The following is a 16838-nucleotide window of genomic DNA, read 5'->3' on the forward strand; positions in this document are numbered from 1 at the left end:
GCAGATACATGGATTTGGGCCAATGTCTGTGGGAGTTTGCGCATTCTCCCTGTGGTTGAGTGGGTTTCCTCTGGGTGTTCCGGTTTCCTCCCACACCCCAAAGATGTGCTCTTAGGCTGATTGGTGTAACAAATTGTCCCTAAATTATTCTCCCCTTAATCTGGTTTCCAATGGGGGTACCATAAGCACAGACATGGGTCAAGGATGGAGGAGGAAAAGCACATTGTTAAGATGGCGGCGCGGGCTTGTTGGGCCGAAGGGCCTGTTTCTCGTGCTGTGTTGTTCTTTGTTCTTAGTTGGTATGATGTCGAGCTGTGTGAGCTCAGTTCAGGGTGCGTGCACTGCTGAGCAATTCAAAGATCAAAACCTGATCATGCAGAACTCTACAGAAGATAAATTATTTCCACCTTTCAATGGAAATCCAAATTTTGAAGTGTAATTTAGTTATCCTTTCACTTTAAGTCAAGTTACACAAAATGAGCGGAAGATGTTATTGAGCTCCCTCCAATAAAAGTAATTGATAAATTTGTATCACAATATGTTGTGACTTTCGATGACACATATCATTAATTTAGTTGTCCATGCATGCAGGATGCAACAACAAGTACAGATTCATGACTTTACATTGGAATATATGTACATGTTTCAGTATTGTAATATAAAACTCATTCTGTTTCAGGAGTTTTATTCTCATAAAAATTTAGCAATATTCTCATAGTCAGATTTTTGTGACTCTACCAGTTTTAAAGTTTATTTATTAGTGTCACAATTAGGCTTACATTACATTGTAATAAAGTTAATGTGAATCATAGAATCCCTACAGTACAGAAGGAGACCATTCATTACATTGAGTCTCTGCCGATCACAATCCTACTCAGGTCCTATTTCCATAACTCCACACATTTACCCTGCTAATGCCCCTCACACCAGGGTCAATTTAGCATAATCAATCAAACTAACCTACTCATCTTTGGATTGTGGGAGGAAACTGGAGCACCCGGAGGAAACCCACACAGAGAAGGGGAGAAAGTGCAAACTTCTCAAAGACAATGAATCAAGGCCACAGTTGAACCTGGATCCCTGGTGCTGTGAGGCAGCAGTGCTAAACACTGTTCTACTATGCTACCCTAGCACAAAAATCCCCAAGGAGCCACACTCCGTCACCTGTTTGGGAGAATTTAGCACGGCCAAGGCACCTAACCAATACATCCTTCAGGTTGTGGGAGGAACCTGGAACGCCCAGAGGAAACCCATGCACATAAAGGCAGAACATGCAGACTCTACACAAACAGTGACCCAAGCTGGGAATGGAACCCTGGTCTCTTCCGGATTCAATGCGGAAACTGAAACACATTTAGGTACTCCAAACAATTGTTGAGTTGGTCCGTGCCGATTTTGCAGTATCAACAAGTAATAAGATGCAAGTATGAAGACTCCTGATATATACCTGTCGAAATTCCAAGCCCAGAGCGCAGAGTGTTAATGAGGGGGTATGGTCCTTGTCCGCAGAAAGCACCAGAGAAATCATCCAGAGCAAGATCCCACACCATTGCTCCTCCAAAGTTGTACTTTTTCATCCATGCAACCTGGAATGCATTGTTCACAAATTAATTTCATAAATCCTTGTTTGCAAGCAATTTTTTTCCTCAAATATAATTTGAGATTTACAAGGCACCACAACAGAATACAAAATGAGTTTTCAAAAATTCTGGAAATGCCCAAAAATCCTCTGAATATATCTTCACAAATATTGTTTCAGTTGATGTTTGTTATAGACCAAGAGACATGGAAATATTTATTGAAATAAGTTTAAAATGATCAGCCAATTATCATTGCTATTGCTGCATTAGCATCTCTGAAGTGCGTTGTTTTACAAAATGGTTCTGTCAGTGACTGTAACTTAGCTACAAGGAAGTAAGTTGACAGGTATATGAGCATCTTCTACCCCCATATAGCCTCACTGCAGGATCTCACCAACGTGTCGTCCCTCTGTAGTGCTGTGACATTCTTCCTAACCAGTAAAGCAACATCCCTACCTCTTTTGTCACCTTCTCTATCTCGCCTCAAGCACCTAGATCTCGGAATACTAAGCTGCCAGTCCAGCCTTCTTTCATCCAAGCCTGCTTAACTGCCACAACATCATAGTACCATGTAGTAATCCAAGCTTTAAGTTCATCCGCCTTACCTACATACTCACATTAAAGTAAACATACCTCAGATCATCTGCCCTGCCCTGTTTTGTACTCCATGTTTTATTATACTTTGTGTTACTGGATCTATTGACTGAGTTCTCCACAGATTCTGTATTCTGTACTTTGGTCCTCTTTGATTTTTGTCTTTGGTTTCACTGCCTTCCACTTTTCTCCTTGCTGCCTTTTGTTTCTGACCTTGCTTTACTTCCCTCTCACTTCCTGCATCAGTTCCTAGCCCCTGCCACATTAGTTTAAACACCCACCCCCACAACAACTCTGGCAAACACTCCCTTAGGACATTGGTTCCAGTCCCACTCAGGTGTCGATTTGTACTGGTCCCACCTACACCAGAACCAGTTCCAATGTCCCACAAATCTGAATCCCTCCCTCTTGCACCATCCCTTCGGCTACATATTCATCTTAGCCATCCTGACACTCCTACTTTGATGAGCATGTTGGATTACTCCCTTTGAGGTCCTACTTTTTAGTTTAAGTCCAAACTCCCTAAATTCAGCTTTACGGACCTCATTCTGTTTTTCACCTCTATCACTGATATTTTGTCCATTTTAAATTAAAAGCCACTCAACTATCTAACTCAGAAGACATGAATTAACTCTTTACGTATCGCCGTCTCATTGGAAGTTTTGTGTGTGATCATTAGCAGAAATGAATGAGTCATCTCACTGGAGGTCTTGTGTGATGATTTTTCTTTGTCTTCTCACCTAAGTTGAGGCTCACGATACAAGATCAATGCTTGGTTCTTTCTTTTACACAAGTCACACTCCAGCCATCCTTTGTGTAATGGTGAAATGTCCCAGTCATTCAACTGTCCAAAAATGTGATTCTAATGCTACAGTTGCATATTCAAACGTATATGGTATCAAAGCAACAGATAAAAAAGGACATCAATTTCTCAAAGATACCTTATCTTGAAAGCTCTTCACGTTGTCATATCCAATCCATTCCATTCTTGTATAAGCGTATGGCACCATCTGTGGAGCATTCCATTCAACTGTGGCCCTCTTGATCAATGTGCAGATCTGTGAGAAGAATGAGACATTCTAAATGTCGGTGATCACAGATAAGCAATGGTTTGCAACATTCTCAATATACATTGACAACCTTTCTCACATCTCTTTTCTTTACTGGTTTAATTCAGCATCATTTTCTCTTAATTACGATTCTCAAACTCCCTTTTTAAAAAAATTAATAAAAACCAAATGCTGAACAATATTAATTTTTATTAATAATGAGTGATTCCTCACACCCCATGCTCCCAACATGAGGCACCGTAGGAACCAAAGAAGAATTTGGGTTTCACTCATTTAAGAGGAGGCAACAACATGGGGTTCTTTACCTTCCAACAGTTGGTAAGTAGTGCAAAAGGTTGGTATGTAAAGTGCTAAGGACTGAAATAATCTTTGCACAAAAAAACCCTAGCATTTTCTGTCGGGAAGGAAGTTGAGGCTGTAAAAGATTATATCCTCTATTTTACCTCCTTGTGCATTTTCCAAGAATGACAATAATGGCCAGACTAAGACAATTAGGCACCTTCCGATGACAGTAGGTGTGACATTATCTGCTGATCAGTGTATGCTGAAGCTCATCTCAGATCCCCATACCTTTGGTACCTAAGCTGAGCGATGCCACATGTTGTGGCAGAAGTAGCAGTATCTACCAAATGTTACCACGGTAAAATCTGAGTGTTTTTGGAGGGTAAAATTCACTACTTGGTTAATTATTATTTTTAAACTTAAGATCTTATGGAATGAAGAAGGTCCATTGTTATCAATACCTCATAATAGGCCAAGAAGCCAGCCTGTCTGGTGAACCGTCCAGCTGGTCCAGCACCTGATGCTGGGGCTCCAATACCATGGGCAGATGATCTCAGTCTGAAAGTGTGGCCATATTTGGGGAATCCAACGTTCAGTTTCTCTGCAGGAGCTCCCTTCTTTAACCAGTATTTCATTGCAAAGTCCTACAGGAAAAAAATATATGAAAGTATCTGCTAAGAAAATATCTTGGTTGAAGGTATTGGAAATATTAAAAGTAACTGGATTCTATTTTCATCAACACTTACCACATTAAACTCAAGATTGAGAGTGCTCTTGGAATTTGGGAGAGCATAAAGTGGGCTGTTTTCTCCAGTGGTGTGACTCCAGGGTCCAAAGAAATCACATGTCATCACATTGAAAAAATCCACAATTCTGTGTGAGAAGAGATCTGAGTTACACTGCATCCAGGGATCTTAGGCCACAATGTGTCTCCAAGTCCTCAAGTGTGGGTTGGACCCACAATCGCCCAATTCAGAGCCAAGTGCTAGCACTGAGCCACTGCTCAGACCATTGCACGTTTCTACAGTGTACTAAAATGTTTAAAACCTTTTTTTATTTCAACCTACAATCATGCTGTAAAATGGAGTGGTGATCTAATTGAAATGTCCTGGGCACAAATCTACCTACTCGATTTTCAATAGTGCGGCCAGCGCTTATCTGATACAAACCAGAGCCTTGTTGAACTCTTAAATGGTTTCTACATCTGTTGTCAAACCGATATGGGATCATTCCAAATCAATACGTGGAACCATTGTTCCACAGGCTCAACTTCATGACTTCATCTTACAATGCCCACAGTGCTTGAATGTTCCACAGTGATCATCAATTCTATCCTCACCAGATGATCAGATACATACACTGTAAGCCAGGGAGTTGCAGAACAGCTAACAGGAATGAGAACAGCATTACCAAATGATCTAAATCCCTCTAACATTGCCTCAGCTAGTTTAGCCAACTCAACACTAACTGGAGATTGAACAGAGGACTCTCCAGGTCTCTGTGACTCAGCTGCTAACTGATGAAACTTGCTAAACCTGTGGGACTAACAAGGATACTCACTGTCCAAGCTGAGGAACCTCATAGCCAGTATCAATGTTACTCTTCCCACCAGCAACTGCAAGTGACAGCAGCAGTCTTGGTTTTCCAGATGTTTTTGCCTCAGCTTCAAAAGCTGCCATCAGTTCCTGGAAATTGAAAATTAATCAAGTTTGATTTAGTTCAAATAGTTTCAGATGCACAGCAAAGCATTTCCTGGCTTCATAAAATGTCCCCATGACCAAGTATCAGACTACAGCCTGCCCATCCAAAGGTATAGTCAGAGGGAGGACCAGGTTCAAGGAAAGCTCTGAGGAGTCGCATGGAATCAAAACGCTAACTCTGTGTCTTTCTCCACAGACGCTACCAGAGCCGCTGAGATTTTCCAGCATTTTCTAGCATTTTTATTAAGTGGAGTTGAATGGATCACTGTTATTGCACTGTCGTCGAAACATACATCTTTTATCACCGTGATTAATGAGGTTGCTATCGGACTATTTTACTCTGCAAATTCATAAGTTTTATTTTTAAAAATTCCACTTCTATGTTCCACAAATTGTGCAAATCTGTTTCTATAATAATTGGTTAGTTTGCATATTAGCGCTCATCTCATGGAATGGTCAAATAGCCTGTAACAGCTCAATGGCCCATGCCTGTCCCTTTGTTCCTTGACCTTGATGACAACCTTAAAAGGGAATTTAAATTTACAAACAGCATTGAAAGGTGCTTTATTTTAGCAAGTTGACTAAGCATCCTGTTAAATACATTTGCACCTACCTGTGCCAGCACGGTGTAGAGATGTTTGTCTTGTGGGGGACTTCCTCTTGAGCCAGGATATTCCCAGTCAACATCCAAACCATCAAACTCATAACCACGCAGGAAGCTAATCACAGACTTAATGAAAACCTGACGGGTTCCTGCTGAGGAAACCATGGCGCTGAATCTAGAGAGTAGAATGTTAAACATGTCAGAAGTGATGTAGTTAGCTCTCAGTGATTGCCAACTGAATCTTTCAGTGATCCATACCTTTAACAATTTCAAAATATGGCGGCAAACTAATTATAATTTTAAAAATATTGTTGTGAAATGTTGCATTTTTGCTGCTCTCAATAATCATTTCAATCATTCTTTTTGAAAATAGTGCAGACATTCTTTTCAGACGGAGAATATCAATATTGCTTGGATTGTATTTACAGAGAGTTCAGCATAGCCATATTACACTCATGATCTGATAATCTATATATTTATCTAAAACTACATGGCTATCATTTGCAAAATGATCTCTTTGACCAATTGTATCTTATGAACAATAGGAACAGAAGCTCTTTTCACCCAATACTTACTTCTGAGTTCCAAAGTTCCAGCCTCCGACAGACAGGAGAGTCTTAAGGTCTTTATTTCTGTTGAAAGAAATGAACAAATTGTTCTTTCAGAGTAAACAAATGCATTTAGTAACACAACAACACCATTGAAAATCATTATTGCCCTGCTCTTTTGCTGCTTTTATCTCTCTGTTACAAGGGATGCAGTGTATCAACAAAATGTCCTTGGACCTTCAATGGGATCAGAAGAACACAGCAGTGGGTGGGACTGGAAAAGCCCAGCCAAAGTTTCAAATCAGGGTGTTGTGCAAGTGTTGATGTTCCCACCACACACCTGCTATCCTTGTCCATCTTGGTGGGAGAGGTCCTGTCATTGTGAAATGCTGTCAAAGGAGCCTTGGTGAATTGCTGCAGCACATCCTCCTGCACCTATATATCAATGGTGGATGAGTGAATGTTTAAGTTGTTGAATTGTGAACTGCTTCATCATGGACAGTGTTAATCTTGGGGATTGCTGAAACCAGACATATGCAGGTATGAAAGTATTCCAGCAGACTCCTAACTTTTGCTTGATAGTGGACAGGTTTTGGGGGGCAGAAGGTGAGTTACTCAGTATTCCCAGTCTCTGACATGTAGTGGCATATGTCTATTCAGTTCCTGGTCAGGTGACCCCCAAAATTTGATGTGGGGTAGGGGTTAGTGGGGTGACGGGGTGCAGTTGGAGCTGGGGGGGTCCATTGGGCATTGGGTTAAGCTGCCAATGCGACACAAATCAATGTAACCTAACTTCACCCATATATCAACTATCTGACTGGATCAGTCATGTTATATTTACATATAACTGAGCATATTTTTCAATATGCAGCAAAATATACTAAGGACCTCAATCTACATTTAGCTTCACAGGTACATTCTCAAGATTTATAGAATAATTATACTTGTTTTTAAGGCTGTTGAATTCGTGGTAGAGTTTCACATCATCCCACTCATAGGTCGAGATTTGGTTGCTCCTCATCCCAGCAAAGGCATAGATCAGATGTGTGCACAAGCAGGGATCCACATTCTCTGGCATGTACTTCCCTTGTCCTGGTCTGTACTGAGCCCAGTTTGTAAAGTAACAAACCAGTCTGTAGGCAGAGCCTGAGAGTGAGGAGAAAGGAAAATCAACACTGAGCCTCGACTCATTACACATAATTCAAAATAGATCAAAAAGCACAATGACTCACCCAGTTCCAGGCACACCAACAAGACCACCGCTGTAATAAAGAATATAGGAGAAATGTTAAAAATGTGATCAAAGTATGCTGAAATTAAGTGTTCACCACAATGCTATTATATGAGTGAATAGGAACCATTAAGAATCAATCCTTGGTCAAACTCCTTTCCTCATCTATTTGCTGCCTTGTGGTGAGATCAGCGACAGACATGGGGTCAGAATCTACACAGATAACACCTGGTTCTACCACATTCCCCTCCTCTGCCACTGTGCTGTCAGATTATTTGCCCAACAACCAGTCTGGGATGAACAATAATGTGCCAGTTAATTATTGTTAGACTGAGCTTATCATCTACAGCCTTATACCCAACTTTACCACCAACTCCCTCCCATTTACTGTCTCAGACTGAATCAGATTGCTCACCAGCTCATGTCCTATTCAGTGCCCCGTTGAGATTGGAAACCCATCACAAACAGTCTATTTTCCACCTCTGCAACATAGTCCAGCTTATCTCCTATCTTAGTCCGTCTTGAAAAACTTCATCAACACTTCTGTCATCTCGAATCTCAGTGGGGTGGGGATTAGACTGGTCCATCCCAGAATTGGACCTTGGGTAATTTTAGATCTTTTGGCTGAGCAGCACAACAGCAGCAGATTTCATTCACATCCTCCTCCAAATCTTTCCTTTTATTTTAGGATACAAACTATTTTAATTGTTCCATTTAGCTGTGGTTCCAAAGATATTAATGTTTAAATTATGCAATGTGTAAACTTTATTTCAAGTTATCATGCAGTTGTTTATGTTTAACAAGGCATCTATATTAAACTCTAGAGGCAGATCAATTTTCAATATTTTTAAAATATTCTGCTGCCATCAGACCTGTGAACGAACCTATCTGGTATTAAGTCAATCTATCTTTCCACCCCAGCCATGACTGTAACACTACATTCTGCACTCTCTCCTTTCCTTCTCTATATATGGTATGCTTTGTCTGAATATATACTTTGTCTGAAACAATGCTTTTCCCCATGTGACATGTGGCAATAATAAATCAAATCAAAATGATTTCTATAAACTTGAAATGTTGACGTGAATATTAACACCCCAAACTGGAATAAGCAGACTGTCTGGGAAGGAAAGAATAAGTCAGAACATCATTATCCATGTATAAGTTCTTGATGCTACTTTGTTACTGATGGAAATATTTCAGTTAATTGAAATCATCTGATCGCACCCTTGCGAAGGAGTTCTTCTGGGGCAAATCATATTGCAGTTTCCAATATGGTTGTGTGGCATTCCATTGCCAATCCTAAACAGGTTAATGCTATTGCTAAAAGTGCCAGGCCAAATAATTTGTTGCTCTCACACAATATTATCTGTCTCTATATATCTTCATCACCTTCACAATTAGTTAAAAGTGGAAATGGGCAAACCTGGAACTATGTCTACTCGCCATCACAGTTGTACTTTAATGTTTGTATTACAGCACAGGCATTCAGATGCATATTACTATCAAAGAGCATTTAATGGACGAACAACAGCTGGATAATCCATTAGGTCATTTGCAATGTTGCTGAGTTTGATTAAAACAGGGAGCAGCTTGCAATTTGAAGGTTACAATTCCATGAATGTTCAAACATCTTATGAGCTGCTGTTAAGTCAGTTAAAGTAGTGCTGTATTTTAACCTTATCCAGTAGCTTCAATCCACCCAATAGAAGTTTTATAACAATATCAGAGGTAATCAAATGGTAAAACAGACTTACCTGTTCCAAGTAGAAGCTTTGCCATCTTAGAGTTGGTGTGTTGTGGGCATCGATTCTCTCTGTCATACACTGAGTTTATCATTGGTGGTAAATAATTCTGTACATCATTAGCTTTATCAGTTTGGTCATAATGGAAAAATAATCATTCTTTTCTTATCTTTATAACTTTGTCTTCACCTTCTCATGAATAATAATGTGTTCCATCAACAATGTCATCTGGATTGTTGACCTTCATTGTAACATCATTGTAACGCTCAGCATGGTGGTACAATGTTTGCTCTGCTACCCCCGGGTTCAATTCCTAGCTTGGGACACTGTCTGTACAGAGTCTTCATGTTTTCTCTATGTCTGTGGGATTTCCTTCAGGTGCTCCGGTTTCCTCCCAAAGTCCGAAAGACGTACTGGTTAGGTATATTGGCCAAGCTAAATTCTCTGTCAGTCTACCTGAAAAGGCACCCACGTGTGGCAACTTGGGGATTTTCACAGTAACTTCATTGCACTGTTTATGTTAGCCTATTTGTGACAATGATAAATAAACTTTAAAAAAAACTTGTCACGTACTAGTGCATGGCATGGTGGCACAGCGGTTAGCACTGCTTCCTCACAGTGCCAGGCACCCAGGTTCAATTCCAGCCTTTCAGTGACTGTCTGTGTGGGATTTGTACGTTCTCCATTTGTCTGCGTGGGTTTCCTCCGAGAGCTCTGCTTTCCTCCCACACTCCAAAGATGTGCAGATTAGGTTGATTGGCCATGCTAAATTGCCCCTTAGTGTCAGGTAAATTAGCAGGATAAATATCTGAGGTTACGGGGATAGGGACAGGATGGGATTGTTCTCAGTGTGGGCTCGATGGACCAAATGACCTCCTTCTGCACTGTAGAGATTCTATGATTCTAAGCAGGCCAGGAAATAGGGGTGGTTCGAGGGGGCCGTGTTCTTTTAACATAGAATCAGTAAGAACAGGAATTCTCAATGCTTGAGTTCCAGGTAGGTATGGCTCTCCCATTGGTTGGTATGATGTTGAGCTGTGAGAGCTCAGTTCAGGGTGCATGCACTGTTGAGAAATTCAAAAATCAAAATCTGATTATGTCGAACTCTACAGAAGATAAATTATTTTCACCTTTCAGTGCTCCTGACATGAATTTCAGACACAAGCACAAGCATTTTAACCAATGTTACTTTCAACCAGAAAGCTATAAATTGGGGAGAGACAGTGGCTTGGTAATGATGTCACTGGACCAATAATGCAGTCGCCCAATCTAATGCTCTGGGACGTGAATTCAATCCATCCCACAGTCTCTGGTCCATTTAAATCCAATTAATAAATCCAGATTGTAATGAAAGCTTCAGTATTTTACTTGATCTGGATTACGTTTGACTCCAGAACCACCATGAAATAGTTGACCCTTAACAGTCCTCAAATACAGTTGAGTGAAGGACAATTTGGATGGGCAACAAATGCTAGCCTTACGAGTGTCTCCCACATTCCATCATAGAATCAATTAAAAATATATTTCCTTTGATGTTTGGGATACAGTAAGCCATATGTTGTCTGGAGATTGGTTGCTGTACAACTTAATTTAAAGGCCTGTATATCCTGGAAATTACTATTACGAGTTATCAGAATTCCAGTGATGCTCTGCAGAACTTTACGTAAAGCTAAAGATAGGTAAATGTGTCAATTCGATCATGCTAGTTTCTAGCTCTTTGTGTCCCTGGAACACCTAAATAACAAAAACACCAATGTTTGATTCCTATTTATTGATTACAGCTCAGTCTTCAACACCATTATTCCAGTGAAACTCATCTCCAAACTCCATGGTCTGGAGCTTGTCTCCTCCCTCTGTGACTGAACCCTGAACTTCCTAATCCACAGACTGCAATCAGTAAAAATGGGCGACAACACCTCATCCTCAACAGTGGTGCCCCACAAGGCTGGGTCCTCAACCCCCTACTATATTCCTTATACACCTATGACTGTATGGCCAAATTCCCCACCAACTTGATTGTCAAGTTTGCTGATGACACCACCAGAGTGGGTCGGATCTCAAACAATGAGACAGAGTACAGGAATGAAATAAAAAAATCTGATGAACTGGTGCAACGATAATAATCTCTCCCTCAATGTCAACAAAACAGAAGGAGATAATCATCAACTTCAGGAAGCATAGTAACGAATATGCCCCTATCTACATCAATGGGGATAAAGTAGATATGGTTGAGAGCTTCAGGTTTTTAGGTGTCCAGATCACCGACAACTTATCCTGGTACCCCCATGCTGACATTATAGTTAAGAAAGCCCACCAATGTCTCTACTTTCTCAGAAGACTAAGGAAATTTGGCATGACAGCTACGACTCTCACCAACTTTTATAGAAAAGTTGAAAAGCATTCTTTCTGGTTGTATCACAGCTTGGTATGGCTCCTGCTCTGCTGGCAAGAAACCACAAAAAATCGTGAATGTAGCCCAATCCATCATAAAAACCAGCCTCCCATCCATTGACTCCGTTTCACTTCCCGCTGCCTCGGAAAATCAGTCAGCATAATGAAGGACCCCATGCACCCTGGCCATGTTTCTTCTACCTTCTCTCATCAGGAAAAAGATACAAAATCTGAGGTCACGTACCACCCAACTCAAGAAAAGCTTCTTTCCTGCTGCCATCAGGCTTTTGAATGGACCTGCCTTGCACTAAGTTGGCCTTTCTCTGCACCCTAGCTATGACCATAACACTACATTCTGCACTTTCTACCTTCCTTCTCTATGAATGGATGCTTTGTCTGTATAGCATGTAAGAAACAACTCTTTTCACTGTATGCTAACACATGTGACAATAAATCAAATCAAATAAAGCAATCCAATTAATCACAGTTCACCAATTTTGATCAAGCAGTTTAAATATTTTCCCTTCAAATATTTATCCAAGTCTCTTGGAATGATTTTATTGAAGATGCATACAGTACACTTCCAGGCAGTATGTTCCACATCATAACTCACTGTACAATATGTTTCCTCATGGCAAACAATCATCCTAAATTGCTGTTCTCTGGTAATGGTGGTGGGGCCCTCTGGGACTGTTCTGATCAGTCCCCCAATCAGTTCAAGGATCAGTAACCAATTCTTCTTGAGACAGCGAGAAGTGTCAGGACAGGGGACAGGAATAAGTTTGATTAGGTAAGTTAAAAGAAGTGAGCAGAGAAATGGGCTCCAAATTAAATAAAGAGCTGTAGTTAGCAGACAGGCTCCAGGTTGTGCACCACTAGGGCAGGTGTACATCTTTGGAGAAACAATGCTCTGCTCATCACTGTGAAAGAACTGAAATTTATTTTTTTATTCATTCATGGGACAAGGGTGTCACTGGCTGGCTGGCATTTATTGCCCATGTCTAGTTGCCTTTGAGAAGGTGGTGGTGAGCTGCCTTCTTGAGTCCCTACAGTCTATGCTCTGTGGGTTGATCCACAATGCCTTTAGGGAGGGAATTCCAGGATTTTGACCCAGTGAGGAATATATTTCCAAGTCAGGGTGGGTGGCTTGGAGGAGAACTTGCAGGTGGTGGTCTTCCCATTTATCTGCTGCCCTTGTCTTTCTAGATGGAAGTGGTCATGAGTTTGAAAGGTGCTGTCTAAAGATCTTTGGTGAATTGCTGCAGTGCATTTTGTAAATAGTACACACTGCTGCTGCTGACTATCGTTGGTGGAGGGATTGAAGGTTTATAGATGTGGGGCCAATCAAGCAGGCTTCTTTGCCCTGGATAGCATCTAGCTTCTTGAGTGTTGTTGGATTTGCATCCATCCAGGCAAGTGGGGAGTATTCTATCACACTCCTGCTTGTGTCTTGTAGATGGTGGATAGGTTTAGGGGAGTCAGGAGATGCGTTACTTGCCACAGTATTCCTAGCCTCTGACCTGCTCTTGTAGCCACTGTGTTTTGAGTCCAGTTGTGTTTCTGGTCAATGGCAGCCCCAAGGACGTTGACAGTGGGGGATTCCGTGATGATGCTTGTGAGCAAGTGTTTAAGTATATTCAGGAATCCAGGTTAAAGAGATCTCAGAAGGTGAGAATTCCTCTGAGGTGGGCTATTGTTAAAGCCATCTGAGTAGAAGCAACATTTGGAGAGAATTCCAAGGAAAGATCTTTGCTGATGTATCTGGAAATGCCTTGTGAGACACAGTTTTAAAAATATTATTTCACTTGGTAATAATGATAACCTGGGTGGATTCTTGAGAAATCCATTGCATCATCTTGATTGTATCTGTCATTTACTCTGTAGTGTGCTGTTCAACCACAGTTCACAGTTTATAATTATCCTGAATGTTAGAGTATAAGGTATGACTTGTAAGTTATTTTATCTTTTTGACATTGTATTGTAAATTTTGTTTTTGTTTGTTAAAATCCCATGAAATATTTTTATTTCAAGTGCAGGTGTCTTTAATCTCAATCACTATCTACTTCAAACAGAATGTTATTGGTCGTTAATTGGAACTGAGCCACATCCCAGGATATGGTTAAGGACCTTTACACCTTCTGCCTTTCAGTTGTCTCATGGTCACATTGTCCCTTCTTTCCTTTGAGTACGTGCTTGCCTAAAGTAAGGTCACTTTTTGGTGACCATGTATTTCGTACATTCTCCACTAAGAGACCATGGTTAGAAGCTATATGTAGGTTGCCTGCTGAGAATAGAAGTGGCTGACTCACGTGTGCAAATCAGGATGATAAGATTTTAAAAATCTGAATCAAGATTTATACGGTTTGATTTGATTTGATTTGATTTGATTTATTCTTGTCGCATATATTAACACACAGTGAAAAGTATTGTTTCTTACGCGCTATACAGACAAAGCATACCATTCATAGAGAAGGAAATGAGAGTGTGCAGAATGTAGTGTTAGTCATAGCTAGGGTGCAGAGAAAGATCAACTTAATGCAAAGTAGGTCCATTCAAAAGTCTGACAGCAGCAGGGAAGAAGTTGTTTTTGAGTTGGTTGGTACATGACCTCAGACTCTTATATCATTTTCCCAACAGAACAAGGAGGAAGAGAGAATGTCCAGGGTGCGTGGGGTCCTTAATTAAGCTGGCTGCTTTGCCAAGGCAGTGGGAAGTGTAGACAGAGTCAATGGATGGGAGGTTGGTTTGAGTGATGGATTGGGCTACATTCATATCCTTTTGTTGTTCCTTGCAGCCTTGGGCAGAGCAGGAGCCATACCAAGCTGTGAAACAATCAGAAAGAATGTTTTCTATGGTGCATCTGTAAAAGTTGGTGAGAGTTGTGACTGACATGCCAAATTTCCTCAGTCTTCTGAGAAAGTAGAGGCGTTGGTGGGCTTTCTTAACTATAGTGTCAGCATGGGGGTACGAGGGCAGGTTGTTGGTGCTCTGGACACCTAACAATTTGAAGCTCTTGACCCTTTGTACTTTAGCCCCATTGATGTAGACAGGGACGTGTTCTCCTTTACGCTTCCTGAACTTGAGGACAATCTCTTTTGTTTTATTGACATTGAGGAAGGGATTATTGTCGCTGCACCAGTTCACCAGATTCTCTATATCATTCCTGTGCCCTGTCTCGTCATTGTTTGAGATCCAACCCACTACTGTGGTGTCAACAGCAAACTTGAAAATTGAATTGGAGGGGAATTTGGTGACATAGTCACAGGTATATAAGCAGTATAGTAGAGGGCCGAGAACACAGCCTTGTGGGGCACCAGTGTTAAGGATGATCATGGAGGAGGTATCGCTGCCTATTCTTACTGATTGTGATCTGTGAGTTAGGAAATTCAGCATCCAGCCACAGAGGGAGGAGCCGAGGCCCAGGCCACAGAGTTTGGAGATGAGTTTTAACAGTGTTGAATAACACTGTTAAATAACAGTGTTGAAGGCTGAGCTGTAGTCAATAAATAAGTGTCTGACATAGATGTCCTTGTTATCTAAGTTTTCCAGGATTGAGAAACGAGAGTGTGCAGAATGTAGTGTTACAGCCATAGCTAGGGTATAGAGAAAGATCAACTTAATGCAAGGTAGGTCCATTCAAAAATCTGACAGCAGCAGGGAAGAAGTTGTTCTTGAGTCAGTTGGTACATGACCTCAGACTTTTATACCTTTTTCCCAATAGAACAAGGTGGAAGAGAGAATATCCAGGGTACATGGGGTCCTTAATTATGCTGAATGCTTTGCCAAGGCAGCGTGAAGTGTAGACAGAGTCAATGGATGGGAGGCTGGTTTGTGTGATGGATTGGGCTACATTCATGACCTTTTGTTGTTCCTTGTTGTCTTGGGCAGAGCAGGAGCCATACCAAGCTGTGATACAATCAGAAAGAATGCCGAGATAGCATCTGCTGTGGACCTGTTGCTGTGGCAGACAAACTGTAGTAGATCCAGGTAGTCTGGGAGGCTGGAATTGATTCGCACCATGATTAACTTTTCAAAGCACTTCATAATGATGGATGTCAGAGCCACCAGCCGATAGTCACTAAGGCACGCTGCTAGGTTTTTCTTAGGTATCGGGATGATGGTTGTCTTCTTGCAGCAGATAGGGACTTCAGATTGTTGTAAAGAGAGGTTGAAGATGTCTGCAAAGACTCCCGCCAGCTGATCCACACAGGATCTAAGTACTCGTCTGGGTAGCCCCCACCACCTCCCCCCCAGCCCCCCACTCCTCCGACCCAGAGAGCTGCGACCTCCTGCTCACTCCAAGCACTCCCTCCACTCCCCCTTCTACAATCATCTCACACTCCTAAAAATAAACTCTCACAGCCTCACAATCACTAACACTGCTCTTTTAAATCCACTTGCAGATCTAGAGATCCCCCAACGTCTGAAAGAAGACCCGACTGGCAATGATCCAGTGGACCCCAATACACAGACTCATCCGTGACTGAGACCCAGGGGCATCATCCACTTACTGGCCTTCGACCCATCCACTCCTGAGAGTGAATCTGGAAATCCAATGACCGGCGAAGCCAAAACACTGCCTGACAGCGACCCAGAACTCCCAACCACGCAGACCGATCTACCGACGTAGGAGCCACAAGCAAGGCAACAAATCCTCCATCCACACACCAACCGGAACAAAGAACCTCATTAGACACAACCATACCCTTAACACCGCAAACCACTCTCACTGACTCCCAGGTTCGAAAAGAAGTAGACACTCCAGGAAGCGTGGAAAATGTGCACCTCTCCCGCCACCACCACCGCCCCCCCTCGCCACCACCGCCCCCCTGACCCCTCCCCCAACCCCCAGCTTACAGCTTGCAAATGTCCAATCCCTGGAAAACAAGCTGGATGAACTTAGAGCCAAATTCACTTTCCAAATAGAATTGAGGGACTGCGCCGTTCTCTGTTTCACAGAGATGTGGCTCACTCCTGCTTCACCGGACAGTGTCCTACAACCAGAGGGCTTCTCAATCTATCAAATGGACCACACAGCGGCCTCCGGTAAGGCTAGTGGAGATGGGATCTACTTCCTAATCAACACTAATCAG

At 41.8% G+C, this 16838-nt stretch overlaps 1 protein-coding gene across 1 annotated transcript; it reads right to left on the reverse strand.

Annotated features, from left to right (window-relative positions):
• Positions 1-1403: 1403 nt before the first annotated feature.
• LOC145356757 (acidic mammalian chitinase-like) lies at positions 1404-9391 on the reverse strand. The gene is made up of 10 exons (XM_080209625.1): positions 9367-9391; positions 7611-7640; positions 7323-7524; positions 6406-6462; positions 5840-6005; positions 5087-5211; positions 4273-4399; positions 3988-4170; positions 3116-3232; positions 1404-1586 (listed from the first exon to the last, which is right to left on the reverse strand). Exons 1-10 carry the CDS (start codon positions 9389-9391, stop codon positions 1404-1406), a joined length of 1215 nt encoding a protein of 404 aa, XP_080065751.1.
• Positions 9392-16838: the final 7447 nt, after the last annotated feature.

This window comes from Carcharhinus amblyrhynchos, chromosome 22, assembly GCF_965287045.1.
Source record: "Carcharhinus amblyrhynchos chromosome 22, sCarAmb.v2.hapA, whole genome shotgun sequence".
Taxonomy (NCBI): domain Eukaryota; kingdom Metazoa; phylum Chordata; class Chondrichthyes; order Carcharhiniformes; family Carcharhinidae; genus Carcharhinus; species Carcharhinus amblyrhynchos.